Source organism: Cyrtonyx montezumae, unplaced genomic scaffold (genome assembly GCF_038088225.1).
Source record: "Cyrtonyx montezumae isolate F1298 unplaced genomic scaffold, pur_monq_1.0 scaffold_7, whole genome shotgun sequence".
Taxonomy (NCBI): Eukaryota; Metazoa; Chordata; class Aves; order Galliformes; family Odontophoridae; genus Cyrtonyx; species Cyrtonyx montezumae.
Window position 1 is genome coordinate 4,556,362 of NW_027072078.1, and position 16,693 is coordinate 4,573,054.

Below are 16,693 nucleotides of genomic sequence, written 5' to 3' on the forward strand. Positions count from 1 at the left end.
TGCAGGCACGCGACCGCCCTAGCAGGGACCGCCAGCATGATGTCGTTGCAGCCTGGTTCCTAACCATTTTCTCCATCTACCCTGCAGGTTGCTTCCACGCCACATTACCCTCCGCGTGGGCAGGCCACCAAGCAAACCCACTCGTGGGCAGCCACCAGGGCACGGGGCGGGAGGGGCCAAGATGGCGGCCGAGCCCTCAGCGCCGCGGAGGGGCGGGGCGGGGCGGCGCGGCGCGGCCTTCCGGCGGTGGCGGCTGTGAGGCGGGGCGAGGCGGCACCATGATGGCGCAGCGGGCGCTGCCCAACCCGTACGCGGACTACGACAAGTCTCTGGCCGTAGGGTACTTCGATGCGTCCGGCCGGGTGAGTGCGGGTACGGCGCGGTGCCGGGGATCCCTTGGTTCCTCCGGCCCCTTGGGGTGACCGCGCGGTTTAAAGCTGCCTTCCCCCACGCGGCCTCAGGTGCGCGCTGGGAGCTGTGCTGGCTCCGCTCGCTGAGCCCTCGTCCCGTGTTGACTCTGGTGTTTCTCGATTGTCTGCAGCTGACTCCCGAGTTCACGCAGCGTCTGAACAACAAAATTAGGGAGCTGCTGCAGCAGATGGAGAGGGGTCTCAAGGCTGCCGACCCGCAGGACTGCACGGCTTACACTGGCTGGGCAGGTAGGGCAGCGCAGCACCGGCTCTGGGCTGCACTCCGATCTTCACTGTACCCGCAGCAAACTGCTGTCCTGAGTGGCACTTCTGCTTTACACCAAGGGGCTGTTATCTCGAGTCCCCGGTTTTGACAGGGGCTGTTATCTTGAAACCGGGTCTTTGTTCATGGTCCTCGGTAATAAAGCTTGAAACACACCTGCTTGGGAGCAAATGCCGGAGCCTTTGAAGAGACTGGCTCCAAATCTAGCTGTGGCAAGGGTGCTGACAAGTAAACCACTTCCACGTGAAGCAGGCATATGTGCACAGTAGGCCATTTCCCTGTAAGCAGTGATGAGTGGCAGTCATAAGCAGAGAGCCTGTGATCATGCCCATCTTTTTTGTTTGGGCTGATTTTTGTCTTACAACGCTGATTGACAGATGTTTCTCCAGGCAGTGCCCCTCCACTCAGCCAGGGCCAGCTCTGCTTCAGACTGCTGGAGGGAGCAGAACTAAGGATGGAAGCCTCACTCAGCCAACCTCTTCTATGCAAAGCTTCCAGGAGCTCACCTTTATCCTGTTCTGCATTTTCAACCTGTTTTTCCTTCTTTGGGAGCGTGTCCTACCTTCCCCACCCTATTCCTATCCCCCTGGAGCCAGGGAGGATGCACCTTTCTCTGCCTCCTTTGGCTTCTGCTGTGTGCTTTGTCAGCTTTTCTGCTGCTGGTGCTTTCTGTGCTGTGCCAGGCTTTAGGGAGGCATCTTGGGATATTTGTGTGGCTGCTGCAAGACTTTTCGCTGCCATGGCCCTTTTTTTTCCTAGTTTTTTTTTTTTTTTTTTTTTTTTTTACCTATATGCTGTAATCCCAAAAGGCAATTTTCCACATGATGATCTGAGTACGGCTTGTGCTTGGATACAGTGGAACCTGATGCCAGCAGTTTGCTTGGGAAAATAGTGTTCATTGTGTTGTTGCTAAGGTAATGTTACAGCTTGATGAGAGCAATGTCAGAAATGTCTGCTTAAAGATTTTAGTAAGGCAGACAGGCACTGAGAGTACTCCAAAGCAGTTAATAAGAAATGCAAGCGTGCCAGTGTTGAATTTCAGTTTGGGAGAACGTTAATTTCTTTCTTTTTTTTTCTTTTTTCCTAACCTGGATCATTTCTCATTGGGCGTACAACCTTCTTGCTTTGGCTAATAGGATTAGAAAAAGCCTGGAGGCAGTTTTCCTGTGGGTCACTGCCAGAGAAGTGAAGTTTGCAGATATTACATTGTACCTTCGTCACTCACTTTTTTTTTTTTTTTTCTAATCCTAGCTGTATTAATTTATTCACTGCTGGTTTCCAGAGAGCAAATTAATTGGGCCAAGACAGCAGCTTCTTCCCTTAATTGCTTATGCAGAAATTGCTTATGCAGAAAAGGCTTGTTGAGCATCTTCTCATGTAAATCATTGCCCAGCAGTCTGAAATCAACCCGCACTCTTGTGGCCGCTAATAAGAAAGATTTGAAACGTGCCTCTCCTAGCGTAAACTCTGCGTGAAATGTAACATACTTGAGCATACTACATTACACCCAGTAATATGCAGCATATGCTGGCATTTTACTTTGGTGCCTGTTTCTTTCCCAACACACTTGAGTGCCTTTTCTCCCCTTGCTTGCTTTGGTGCCAGTAAAGCCACAGCTTCTTGGCACATGAACGTGGGGCAGAGGAAGGGAAGGACTTGCATTTTCAGCTTAGAGGCAGAAACGTTGTGCTCAGATCGAGATTATCCAGCATACAGCTGAATGTCCTCAAAACACTTTTGAATCAGCTTATTAGGATTTCATTCTGTTCCCCATAGAAATCAGGGCCCTGTAGGCAAAGCCTGGAAAGTGCCTGGGTATATAGCAGGCTTGGCTCTTGTGTTCTGTTTTGTCTTTTAGTTCAGCTAGACACCCACAAAAGCTTTTATGGTCTTAATCTGTTTCGCTGTTATTAGAGTGTTGACTGAGGGAAAGTGAACTGCTGTCAGCTAATTCTGAATCAGAAATGGTTCAAATCCTGGCACAAGTACAATGGTCTCATCCATTTTCACTTCAGTGTAATATTGTAGTTTTAACTTGATAATCACAAGAATTTACATCATCCTACAGTTCTATTCAGAACAAAATAAGGAACACCAGAAATCCCCAGATCGTTCTTAAAGAGATGGTGAGGCTGTGTTTGAGGAGAAAGAGGAGAAAGTGCCTTGTGTCACCCACGTGCTCACATAAGCCACATCTTACCAAGTGCCTAGTGGGTATTTTTTGTGAAATCTTCCTTCTAGGATACGTACTGTATTTGTATACGTGCCTTACTTCCAGGGGTTGGATCAGATGACCTCTGTATTTGCCTAACAGCCTCTTTTAGGATTCTCTGATGCGGTAAGAGGTAGTTCTGTTTTGGACTGAATTGGTTGGTTCTTATTTTTTCCCGGAAGAAGAAAAGTGAGAAATGTTGTTACCAGGTTCTGTTGTTGGAGATGCTGAGACATCCTGAGAAATGCACCACATCCTGCAACACATTAGGAAGGCAACCTGCCCCGAAGCACACCTGACTTCCAGTTTCAAACACAGGATGGTGGTGTGGCTTTCCAGAGAAGACAGCTCATTCTCCCATTCAGCATGGCTTTGGCACGCATCAGTGAGTGTGAGATAACATCCATACCTCTGCACCAGAAAAGATGCTTATTATCCTTTGAGCTGGGCAGTAGAGCTATTCCACCCCACTCTGTAACTTCTATCCCATGCCTCATCAAAATGACATTGAGTTTCCCACAGGAGGCCATCAGGTTTTCTTGCAGTGTGCAGAGATAGGTTTCCGCTTTTTCTCTCTGCACTTTGACATCTTGCTTTGAGAGTGCTGGCTGACTTACTTCTCTGGGTCAACAGAAGATCTCCGAGCTCTTTCTCTGTTACTATAGATGACAGGTTTGGAACTGATCCAAATTAGCAGCAACCCGGTAATCTCTTGTGGGAACCTGGTGACCTTTGTGAAAGGACCACACTGGGCTCTCATCTCATGGTGGATAAGGAGATGCATTCAGAGCAGTGTGATGGGTGTCTCTGCTGGTCTTGTGAGCAGGGGGCGCTGCAGTGGAGCTGTCACCACTTTTATCCATTCTGATCAGCCTGAGGAAAAAGCTTTGCCTTGCTGCTGCTGTTCTCCCGCTGGCAGAACTGTTTGCAGTGGTAGTGCAACCAACAGAACTTGTGAGGAAGTCAAGACACCATTTTACTTCTGTTTGATCAACACAACAGTCATGTGGTAGAGACTGTTTTCAGCCCCCTGCAGCACTTCAGCTCTTGAGCAAGAGCTTGTCTTCTCTCTGCTCTGTTGGAGGTAATGGACGCTGAAATTAGGACCGTTGGCATTAGTTAACTGGTACAAATGCATCCATTTCTAGTGCATACGTTTAAATCTCCTCCTGTACTTCCCCAAAATAAAAATTTAACACAAAGCATCCCTCTGCATCTGTAACATTGCTCGTATAGGATGGCGAGAGATGGACATGTTAAATAAACAGGCTTTGGTGTGACACATGCAGAACTGGTTTTTGCCTCCTGATTCCCTACAGCGGAAGGAGGGATAATATGACTGGAGAAGGCAAAGGTCTCGCTCCCATTCCTTAATATAGATCAGTGACTTTTGGAGTCTTCTCCAAAAGAGTGATCATTGGCTGGGCAGGAAAGGGAGCAAAAAATCTTTTGCTAGAGGAAAGGCAAAGAAGTCAGAGGAAAACATTGCTGAGAAATTTACTTTCTCAGAATTCAGTCCTAGCAGTAGCCTTGGCATGGTAGTTATGCACATAATTAAGGTGGTACGATGGCAGTGTGAATAGAAGTTACTTACAAAGCAAGACGTTGTATATTAAAGCAGATAACTCAAAAGTGCAAGTTGTGCTCAGACAGCTATCAGATCTGTTAAGAGCCCAGAGGCTGTGCGAGGCGCTAAATAGAGGAGAGTAACTTTACATTTGCTGCCTGGAAAAGGAGCTTCCCCATCCTGATAAACCTGAATGATGGTATCATGTGCCTGAGCTTCTTTCTTGGAAATACTAACACTGAGCTGCTTGGAGAGAGGACAAGGTTATTAACTTCAGCAGAAAATGGAAATCTGCCCTTAATGTACAAGTGAAATTGAATTGTCTGTAGCACGGAGCTTTGGACCATGCAAAATGAGAAAGAGATCTAAATTTAAAATCATCCTTAGCACCGTAGAAACTAATTCTGCAGCATGCTTTTTCCTATACCTTGCAGCATCAAAATCTGCAGAGATGGGCTCAATTAATTTAGGCTGCACTCACAAGAGCTGTGACTTCTTAGAAATGGCCACTGCTAAGGGGTGAAATTAGCTTTTTTCAGAGGGCTGCAGGCCAGTGGCTTTCTCCAGTGCGTGTTTGAGGATGCTTTCCGGATCAGAAGGATGGTTTGAATGTGGCAGACCTATTGAATGCAGTTACATACTAAAAGCTTTAAGAGCTGGACGAAGACAGGGCAGACAAAGGACAATAATTAACGTGGCATCTTAGTAAGAGTTGTTTCTGTAGCCAGCCACCCCACTGAATACATTCTGGGAGGACCATGTGGCTTTCTCCGGTGTTCCAGGTAGCTCTTCCTGTTCCAGACCAGGGCTGCTCTCGTGAACAGTGTGCTGCAGACGAGAGTGGCAGCCTCTGCTTTTGTAAGATGCACCTGTCTCTTGTGCAGGTCTTGGGATCTGCTCAGTGGGAGTCAGTGGGAGAGAAAGAGCCAAGCAGGGGATGTCTCAAGAGTGTTGCTTCCCAGTGCTGACGATGTGTCACTTTTTAATCTGATCCAAGTAAAGGACCCAGCCCTTCACCTCCTGGCATGGGAAAAAGCAATTGAGGCCAAGTAAAGTCCTGCCACAAGTCCCATCTTGCCTGATGTTTTCAGGTGTTTGGGGTTTTACAAACCAGTCCCAAATATGCTTTATAGGCGTAGGTGGGTTTGTCTGGGTCATATCTTTTACTCTCAACTACTAAAGCAGTATGTAACCTACGTATCAGAAGCTCTGTTAGCCTCCAGGCCTTCCTGGGTCAGATGCTGCCACTTGTAGACCTGCAGTCCATTCCTAAGCAGCATGAGCTAGAAAGAGGCCAGAAAGCAGGAGAAGCTATGGATACTGCTGCTGGGCATTATGTCCTGCATGTACCTGAGAAGAGATCTGCAAGGCTCATGGCCTAGATGAGGCTGAGGGCCAGGCTTTTCAGTGTGTTGAAGCAGCCAAGCTATGTAGTGGGAAGAGGACACAAAAGGTGAACGTTTGATGGTTATAAAACTTGTGTTCCTTTTGCAGGCATTGCCTTGCTGTATTTGCACCTGCATGATGTGTATGGAGACCCAGCATACCTCCACACGGCCCATGAGTACGTGAAGAAGAGCCTGAGCTGCCTGACAAGACGATCCATCACTTTCTTGTGCGGAGATGCCGGGCCCCTGGCAGTGGCTGCGGTCATCTGCCACAAACTGCAGAACCACAAGCAGGCAGAGGACTGCGTCACTCGGTAAAACACGTGGTTATGCCCTTATGTTCCTTCTGCACTTGCTGAAGAGCTGGTCTGAGTTTGTACCATGCCCTTTCCTCTGTGGCCCAGTATGTTTTGCCACAGTCGCAGAGAATTCAGAAACATAACAAGACAAGCAAACCTGTTGTGCCCTGAGGAAGCATCTAGCATAAGGACAAACGTGTGGTGGCAGGCGGGGCAGCAAAGGATATTCCTTAGCTGGTATTGCCACTTTGGAAATAATTCAGATAACACAAGGGAAAAATAATGCCCAAATAAATACATCCTTGAGCACATGATGCATAACACGGACTGAAGTGCCATGGATGGGTATCCGAGGTGCCCGTGTGACGTGGAGACTCAGTTTCTCCTCCTTTAACTAAGAATAGCTATTCATTTCCTCAGATAACAGTCAATCTGAAGACAGAACTCCCTTTTTAATTCTTGCAATAATCTCTGGTTTGATTTTTGCTTAAGACTATGTCAAAGTGGTGAATTTCACTATAATTAATATATTTATTAATATCAAGGGAACTTGATGTCAAACATCATCAGCCAGTTCAGTAAGTATATAAGCCCCAAGTTGTACAAAATCCCTAATCAATTTTCCTGCTGTAGATCTTCCCCTCGTGCATCCCCCCTTTCTCCCTACAGTTTTGTGGCAGAATGGAAACGTGTGATTAACCCTGCACTGCCATCTAATGGCACAATAAGGGCAGAGCCTTGGAAATGGGTCTCTTCATACATCTGAAAGAAAAATGGGTCTTTCTGGAAGAAGCAGTTAAACTGTCCTTACTCTGCTACCAATTCCCACAGCAGTTAGCCTGACCATGCTCCCTTTAAGAAGGGAGTATTTCTCTTTGAGAAACAGCTCCCTTGATCCAAACTCTTTAAGGGAGCTTTGAATATATTTTTAGTTACAGAAGAGTTACTAAGTTATGCAGTGCAAGTGTACTGAAAAGGCACTTCTATTCCAGCTACAGAGAAAGAGGATGCCTCCCCCTTTTGTTCTGTCTTCTAAAGCACCTGACCTTCTGGTGCTGAGGAGAGAGTTCATCAGCCAGGATCTTCCTGCAGCAGGAAAGACAGAAGCTTGCTTTTCTTGGCTCCTTGCTCTTGCCAAAATGAGTTCACGACCAATAAAGGTGCTTTCATGCTCAGGAGAGACTAATGTTTCAAGGCAGCCCATTTGCTAAGAGCGCGTGACAGTGTGAGCTGTGTTTAGGAGCCCTCTTTTCCCTGCTGTCTCCCACCAATTCAGCAGGTCAAAGGCGTGCTTTTATAGTCGGGGCGTACAAAAATCCCATCTTGCTCTGCGCTGCCTCACCTTCCCTCTGTCCAGAAACTAGTGATTCTTTGGCACCTGGGATAACAGGCTGAGTTACGAACAATGGCTCTTTCTTTCAGGCCCTCAATTTACACCCTCACACCTGAAAAACACAACGTGCATACAATCCATAGAGCAGCACAGCTGTAAGCAGGATCCCACTTATTCCGTCTTGGATACAAAATCAGTCCCCTGGGTTTAATCTGTGAGAAACCTCCCCTAGGAGCACTGCAAGAGGAGATGGGATTGGGCCATCTCCTTGAGTCATTTCTCCCTCCTTTCTCCTTCAGTATCTCTGATTACTTTGAGTCCAGTACCACAGGGAGTCAGAGCCCAGCATCGTCTCTCTGCTCTGAGGGTACACTGGACGTTTGGTTGCTGCTTTTCTTCACAGCACACAGTTCTGCCTGGCAGCAAGAGCTGCCAAAGCACCTCTTCTGTTCCTCACACTGCTGTGACAGGAAAGCCCTGCACACAGGGCTCTCATTTTAGCTCTTTCCCTGTTGCAGCCACAGCAGGAAGCAGCTGAGGATACAGCCTTGGAGCTGCCGATGCTGGAGTCTTAAAAGTGATGGTGTTTTTCAGAGTGTTTTCTCAGAGATGAATGGAAAAATAAAGATGTAACCAATCATATCTCTGCCTGCTGCTCAGGGAAGAAGGTCTAGCCTTGATGGTGCTGTGGGGAGAGTCAAAATGGGAAACGTGCATTGAGAGTGAACTGAACTGTGAAGTGCCAGTGTGCACAGCACTCTATCCCCATTAGCAGAGATATCACTAAATTTGCAACACGATAATAGTCAGAAAAATGGCACAGAAAGCTTCTGAATCCAGCAGAGCTCTTGCTGCACACTTGTGGGCTAAGGGCTGGTGCCAGCCAAGCAGCTGTCATTGTGGGGCTGCCCCATGGACAGTCCACAGCATTCACACTGTACACACTGTCCTTACTATTGCTTAATTCTCCCTAAAGAAAACATTCTTCCCAATCCTAGTGTCCCACAGAGGCTTGATGTTAAACAATGAATCCGGCTTCCACTTCACACCTCTTAGCCAGATTTCTGCCTTATGCAAGCACCTCTTCCTCCACTGACAGCACTGCTCTGCATACCTGTAGGCATGGAATGAAATGAGCTTTGCTATCAGGTCTTGTAAGAACAGGGGTTGAGATTTTTCCACACACTTACAGCACTAGCCTGACTTTCTAGCATTCCCTGAGCAGCCAAATTTGGCAGATATCTGAATTTGGAAGTAGCCACTTTTGGCAGAGAGTCTGCATTTCCAGCAGTCACAGGGAGGTAATGGTGACTGTCTCCTGTAGCCCAGACTTCCCTACAAGTAGCTTTCCCAGAGCTAGTGCTCTAAAATAGTACATATGCATACTACAGCTGTAGTGTGGAACACTAAACAAAGTAAAGCAATAAGCCAAGCAAAAAGCAAAGGGGAAGGAATGATTTTGTACCTGGCATAGCTAGAAAGCCGAGACATGGACTTTCATGACATCTCTTAGGGCGTAGGCAGCACTGGGGAATAGACTGTGCTTTAGAACTCCAGTCTCACTGCTCGTTTACATGGCTTTGACTGTCCTCTGATCTCCCTCGTGTTTTCTTCCTTTCTAGTTTGCTCCACCTACACAAGGTTGATCCACGAGTGCCAGATGAGCTGCTGTATGGGCGCATGGGCTATCTGTATGCACTGCTGTTTGTGAACAAGCACTTCGGAGAGGAAAAGATCCCTCAAAGTCACATTCAGCAGGTACTGTGGCTTCTCAACAGTGGAGGCTGAATTAGCCACCTTGTGATTTATTAGCTGTCTCTTTCCATTCCGTTCACCTTTGGGCAGGTAAAAATCAGTGCTAGATGCAGAGAACTCTGGCAACAAAGGAGAATCCATGTTGTGGTTTCCCTGCTGCTCATCCTCTTCAGAGAAAAAGTGCTACATGTTCCCCTCACCCCATCCCTCAAATCCATATAAACACCCAGACAGCACTGAATTGGCATCTCTTTAGCTCCTTCACCCACGCTCTCCACCTTACATGAGGGATTACCAGCAGCTTTTTTGATTTCAGGTTATCCACTGTGCTGGATGCAAGATAGTAGCACTTCCCTTACCCACCTCTGTTCCCATCCACAGGTCTGTGAAGCAGTTGTAGCCTCAGGAGAGAGCTTGGCCAAAAGGAGGAACTTTGCAACCAAGAGCCCACTGATGTATGAGTGGTACCAGGAGTACTACGTAGGGGCAGCCCATGGCTTGGCAGGGATTTATTACTATCTCATGCAGGTAAGAGGCACCTGGAGGGGCTGATAGCAGCTGTTTCACATTTCTTCGAATGAGAAGGAACATCTGAACAGCTTCATGGTGATGCCAAGCCAGGCAAAACATCTTGTCTGAGACTTTGTCCTACTTGCAGTTCTGGTACTTTTCTCCACGTGCGTGAGATCGGGTTTTCCATCTCTGTGGAGATCCAGAGGATTTCCATTATGAAGGCAGTTTCACATAACAAAGACCTGTGGATCAGCAGGATCTGAGCTTCCCTATCTTCTAATTGCTTGTGAAGTATTTCCGTTTCTTGATGTCTTTGGGTTTCTTGGGTTTATGTATTTTTAGGAGGTGTTACTTGGAGCAGTCTCAGATTATTACAGCGTGGAAATCGCTGTAAGAAAAACATGGTGAAAGAGATGATATGTGTAGAAAGGAAGTTGGAAACGTCTCTCAAAATCAGAGCTTCTATGTAAATGTTAAAGCAGTGGGACTTCTTTCATTAAGCAACTGAGATCTGTAGTGCCTGAAGTAGGCAGAGCAAGGCCAGAGGTTGGGAGCTGCAGTGCCTCTTTACTTTGATGCTGTCTTTCTCAGAGTTTTGCACAACTGACTGCCATTCTGGGAATCTTCCCCTCCCTAGCTCTGAAGTGGGGGTAAAAATTCCCACATGGGTCATTCTATGCATAAATTTGCAGTGCTTAAGCTTTGTAATAACAGCAATAAACAACACTGATTCTTCAAAGCAGCAAGGGTGCCCACTGAGAGATGCAAATCACTTAAACATAGCAAGATTTACAGAAGTATGATTTTCTTCTTTTAATGTTTGACTTCTCACAACAGGAGGAAACCCCCATGTTTCAAGTGCTTGCCTTCCCTTCAGGTCTGAACGAGAAGCCTCAGAGTTCAAGCCTATAACACAGGATGAGTGAAGTTCTTGTGCATTTAACTCTCTTATAATGACTCAGAAAGGAAAGAGTGGTTGGTACTTTTGAAGCAGGAGATGTGCCAAAAAGAGGGTGCACTTTCATTATTGCCCAGGAGAAAAGAACAGCTAGTTGAGTGCAATTAAGGCAGCAGCGTGCTGTGAGCCCAGACTTACACCAAGCGCCCAAGCTTGTTTGCAGGCTGCTTTAAGAAAAGTTAAGTCTGTCTCCCATAAAACACTGTATAGGCTTCATGCTTCTCTGCTGTATGAAACACAAGGAGCCTGGACCAGCCAAGCCTAACACACACAAACCCTGTGGGAGAAGCAGACAACGGGAATGTGGAGAGGAGGATGTTGGATTTATGACTCCTGTGGTTTTATAGCACAAGTATTGATTTTTAATTTCTAATTTACCACCATCTTGGGAACAGTATGATCTCATTTCAGCCTGCCACAGGAGGTCAGAGTAGTGTAGATCTCTTGTGGGGCAGTATCATTTGGAGAGGAGGCTGAAGCTCCTTCCTTGCTTTCATCTGAGGTCAGCGATGAAGCCACCCCCATGCAATTCCCCAGAAACATCCAGGAAAATGCGGCACCACAGGCAATTGGGCTGGCCCAGCAGCTCACTGCTCTAGGTGCTAGGAATTGTTCCTGGAATTCATCCCTAATACTCTTTTTATGCAATTTACCTTTTTGCTCCAAAGATGGATACTTGAAACTATGTCTGCTTGGTTTCAGGAAGACTTTTCTTCTCTTGCTTCCGGGGCTTTGTGACACACCTGGGGAAGCTTTTGCTTTTGGGGATGCAAGAGTATGATTGGAAATGAGTCCCTGCTGACAGAGCAGCCAGAGGACTGCCAGGTATTTGGGATGTGAAAGCCTGGGCCGAAGAAACAACTTCATTTACAAGGAGCAAGAACTGATGTCACTATAATTGCCTTTGTTTCTTTCAGGCAGACCTTGGGCCTTTTAAGGAGAAACACAGTGGTAATTCTCCTGTTTTTAACACTTTCTGTCTCTTAGCCTGGCCTCGGAGTGAGCCAAGTAAAGCTGCACAACACAGTCAAACCCAGCGTGGACTACGTCTGCCAGCTCAAATTCCCATCAGGGAATTACCCCCCCTGCATCGATGACACCAGAGACCTACTTGTCCACTGGTGCCACGGGGCACCAGGCGTTATCTACATGCTCCTCCAGGCCTACAAGGTACCAGAAATCTTGCAGATATCCTTTGGGGAATCCCTAAATGTGGAACTTCATCAAGGACAAAACTCTCTCAAGACCCCTGTGCCTGAAATCAGGCTGGCTTGTTAAAATTAAATCACCCTGTGGGGACCAGTCACTGAAACAGAACATTTTAAGAACTCTCTTTTTTTTTTTAATAATTATTAAATTGTGTTCTAAAAAATTTCTGAAAATCCCCATCATCCTTTTGGGGTATTTGTTACAGGTGGCTAATGGTGATAGCTAGTTGTGTGTTAAGCCATGCAGTCCCATTCATCACATCAGAAACATCCTCCTTTCAGAGTAGGCTGTAGTCACAGTGTTAAGACTTTGCTGGGAGCTAATTCACCCAAGCCTCCCCACTCACACAGGGATGCCCTCTGTGTGAGGAAATTGCTTCAGCATGGGGGAATATTCCTTGTCTCTCCAGGTGTTTGGGGAACAGCAGTACCTAAACGATGCCCTGCAGTGTGCAGAAGTGATGTGGCAGTACGGGCTGTTGAAGAAAGGCTACGGGCTCTGCCACGGGACTGCTGGCAACGCCTATGGTTTCCTAGCACTGTATAACCTCACTCAGAACGTGAAATACCTGTACAGGGCCTGCAAGGTGAGAGCTTGTGTGAGAGAAGATGACTCACTTCTGCCTTTTTACAGCACAGCTTTTTCCTTTGAAACCAGATTTCTAGCGCGGTAGAGAGGGAGCTAGATCGAACCAGCTCCATCAGCACAGTCGCTGCATGACAACCTGCACAGAAGGAATCATTTGCAGAAGCCTTGTTCTGCAAAGGGATAACACGAGGTTGAAGGTGGTATTTATCTCAAGATGCATCTCTAATGAAATCTGAACGTTTTTCCTCTTTTTTTTTTTGTAGTTTGCAGAGTGGTGTTTAAGCTATGGTCAGCATGGGTGTCGGACTCCAGACACACCGTTCTCTCTCTTTGAAGGTAAACCTCCATTTCTAATCATTCTGCTCCTGGATATGAGCCAGTTCAGCACTGAGGGAAGTGTTCCACTGAAGTCTTTGCAGAAGTCAGCATGAAGAATGGGAGGAAAACAGTCTTTACTGTTTCTACCCTTTCCCAGAAGCAGTGTTCTGGTAACAGCCCAGTGGCTCCAGTTGGAGCACCTTGTCCTCTTGGGCCTCCTGCACAGATTCTGCACATATCTTAAGGGAATGACTTTAATGGGTACAGGCCAAAGTCTGCCTTCAGGTAATTTGTAGCCTGGCTTTTCAGACTCTTTGTGTGTTTTTAAGGGTTAAAATCCTCCTCATTCCATTTCAAAGATGAGTGAAGAGCAAGCAGAGCCACTTCTCTAGGCTTCGTTGGCTCCCCAGAAATCTGCCATCAGCAAGTACTGCAGAAAGAATTGGTTCCTCAGCTAATATAAATCTCCCCAGCTTTGGGGCAGGCCAAGGAGAAAGAGCCAGGTATATAGTGAGGATCTGAGGCAAAACCACAAGGTCCAGAGTTTTGCCAAGGTATTCAGATTCTTAAGCCTGTGGACAGATGAAGCAGAAGGAAAGGGGCTGGAAGTGGGGAAAACTACCATGCCTTCCCAGGCATTTTTCCAACAGCTGATAAATTTCAAAATGCTCTCCTCAACTGAAGAACCTGAGCTGGTTAGGAAGTCTAGGCTCGGACTCTAAAAATGATGTAGTTCCTTCTGAATACATTTTCCTGTCTATTGTCTGCATGACTCATTCTCTCCCTGAATAACTGATAACTTTGATGCCAAAATGGAATCTCTCTGAAGCACTTTTTTTTTTCTTGCTCTCAGGAATGGCTGGAACAATTTACTTTCTTGCCGACCTGCTGGTGCCAACCAAAGCCAAGTTCCCTGCATTTGAACTCTGAACCTGAGTTAGGCAGTTCCTTGCCTAAACCTTTCTGCACTTGGAAAAGCAGTTCAGAGCTGCCTTCTCCTCCTTCCAAACTCATTGTTGTTTACCTAACCAACCGTAAATCCATCCTCCTAGGGCATGCCCAGTTCTCTAATATTTCTAGTCGTTTTGTTGCACTGTTTCAGTTTGAGTAACAAAATGCAGGTCTTGCTGGTGTCTCCTGAAAACACAGGGCTGCAGCTGGGAGCAGGGAAATATGTACAGTATTTTGTGTGCTATAAAGTTTTGCTATATTCTGTATCCCATTCCTGAGATAAAGTTTTCTATTGGACGCAACTTTAATTTTATTTTTTGGTGCTGACAAGTAGTTAGAGTAAGCTGACCTTAGAAAACAAAAGATGAAACACAGACCGTTGCCCTTCAGTGTGCTTTGAAGCTTTCTGTTTCTGATGGTGCCAGGAGTAGGCAGTTTAGAAGCTGGGCTGCTCCATGAGAAGTGAATGTGATGGGTAATGTCAGATGGCAAGTGGAACAGCTGGAACTGACATGCCAGAGCCTTGTCCTGACTTCAAACCTGTCTGCTTTATAGGTGAAGGCTATAATGTTTAGCTCTTCTGTGCATTTTTTTTCCTAGTGACAAGGAATGCACTAGCTTATTGGTGCTTACTTGCTATCTTATGCTAAACCTTGCAAAGTCCTTTGATCGCATCATAGCAAATTGCAGTTTGAAAGTAAACTAGAATGCACACTGGTGTGGTCATTCCTATTCAGCTTTGAAAATTTACTTTGCAATCTTTATTTTAAAAAGTTTATGAATATTATAGCTGACTGCCAGCAGCAGCATAGGAAAAGATGTATTTCACTGGGTTCTCTCAGTGTTTACGCTGTTACCTGTGTAGGGGGTATTGACAGGCTTTGTTTTATAAGCTTTCTTGAGTGGGGATGATTTGAACCACTCGTTACTGCTTCTTGTAGTTTGGTATGCGTTACATCTACCCAACTGTAAAATCTGCCCTACATTAAATAGCTTTGACCTGACCACGCACCGGAAACTTGCAAGGGGTGAATCTGCTGTGCAGCCCTTTGCTGCTGCTACACTAATTCACAGCAGCTGGGGGCCTGGCCCCACCCCATTAAAACACTGTACTTTCTTTTTAGCACCAACCATGAGCTAAGCACGGAGTACAGTGGAAGTTACTGATTCCACTATACTACTTTGTGCTGTTGGAGGGCTGCTCCTCAGCCTGCACAAGAGTAGGCAGGGGGTTGGTTTTTAGGGGTGAGCTGATGAGTGGCTCAGGCTGAGAACAGGAGGGCAGCACATGCAGGCTCCAGGCCAGCAGCATGAAGCAGAAGCTACATGAGCTGCTGCAGTGAGGACCAAACTGGCATATTCAAGGCTAGCTCGCCTCTCAACAGTGGCACAGGCAGAGCTCAAAGCTGTTACAGTGAAGAGGAGAAAGCATTCCTGAAGGCTGCCTCCCTCCTCAAAGAGCAGCCTCACCACCAGTTCATCAGGACACAGCCTGACACACAGAAACATTCATCTGCCTTAGGCTCAGCAATCCTGGCAGGAACCTGAAGCTGTTTCTGGGACTCACTAAGGGGAGAGGTGAGCAGAAAGGAAGAAGCACAGCCTCAAGAGCAAGAGTTGGCTAATCAAACAGCATTAAAGAGGGATCCTGTAGTACCTGAGGCCCTATCTAAGTCACCTCCCAGCTCAGGAGGTGTGATGCCAGAGCAGGGACACTGGTCTGAGCCTGGATTTCCCTGCAAAGCAGTGCCTAGGAGGAGGTGGTTTGTACAGCCCAATGGGGCAGCACTGTGTCCCAGGGATCTCACACAGATCAGAAAGTCACCAGAGCTGGTGCAGAGTGGCAGGTGGAGCACTGTTCAATAAAACATGGAAAAGAACGAGCTTTATGTTGCTTTTTCTCTCATTTCTTGACCACAACTCACATTTGAAGAAACAAAGGTATGCCACCACCACCACACTGGTGAAGTAGTTTGGGTGCATCCATGACATAGTTAGCAACTGCGTAATACTGAAATGCTGTGAGCAGGTAAATCCTGTGGAGCTACCCTAAGCAGTCTCACCATTATATACCTTCAGAATGAAGTTTTCCCAACCACTGTTACCAGCTTCCAGGATCTGGTGAGCTGGTCTTGCAAGTGAGTACCAGTACGCAAGAGCCAAGTGCAGTGAAAACTCCAGAAAAGCAAAACTGGATCGAGCAGGTCAACTGGCAGGCTAAATATTATTGCCTAGTAGTGTCTGAATTAACAGGGATTTTCAGGCCAATGGGTTTTGGATGGGTTCCTTGGGCTCAAAGGGTGCACAGTGTAAGCTTCCAAATTCACTGTCAACCCAGATGGAAAATTACACTGGTCTGAGCACTAAGTAGACTCAGACCTCCAAATACAGTATCGTAGCTGGCATAGGTGGATACCTCAGCATCATTATGGCTGTGCCTTTGAACTCATGGAGTTCATTAACCTTGGCAAGAGGGGGCAAACATAGATTTTTAATTACAGCTGAATCTTGGAGGATTGCTTCATTGACTGTTACCTTCCTCAATCAATCAAAAGATGCTGTATACCTTCTGCTTACTTTTTATTTTCAAGGGGAGGGTGGTATTTTTGTTTTTCTTAACTTTGTTTTTCTCAGTTCTGGATAGGTCATCTACACAGGTCAGATCTGGAGCCAGTGCCTGATCTGTGTAAAGCCCATGGCATTAAGCTGACTTAGAACAGTGCAGGATCCAGCCCTTGTACAACAGCTGAATGTAGGAGTCAGACAGAGTTTAATTAACTCTGAATGGCTGATCACATTTCAGGCCCACCTAATGAACTCATTTGTGCCTGACCTTAAAAGCAGTCCTGGGTGTATTCATTAACAGATCCTAGTGACTAATACATGACAGGAAGAAATGTTTTTGTTTG

General features: G+C 46.5%; 1 protein-coding gene across 1 annotated transcript; it reads left to right on the plus strand.

Annotated features, from left to right (window-relative positions):
• Positions 1–223: 223 nt before the first annotated feature.
• On the plus strand, positions 224–14,580 carry LANCL1 (LanC like glutathione S-transferase 1). The gene is made up of 9 exons (XM_065751178.1): positions 224–362; positions 542–659; positions 5,967–6,174; positions 9,115–9,250; positions 9,629–9,775; positions 11,706–11,888; positions 12,337–12,513; positions 12,779–12,851; positions 13,687–14,580. The coding sequence occupies exons 1-9, from the start codon at positions 279–281 to the stop codon at positions 13,761–13,763; spliced, it is 1,203 nt and encodes a 400-aa protein (XP_065607250.1). The 5' UTR covers positions 224–278; the 3' UTR covers positions 13,764–14,580.
• Positions 14,581–16,693: the final 2,113 nt, after the last annotated feature.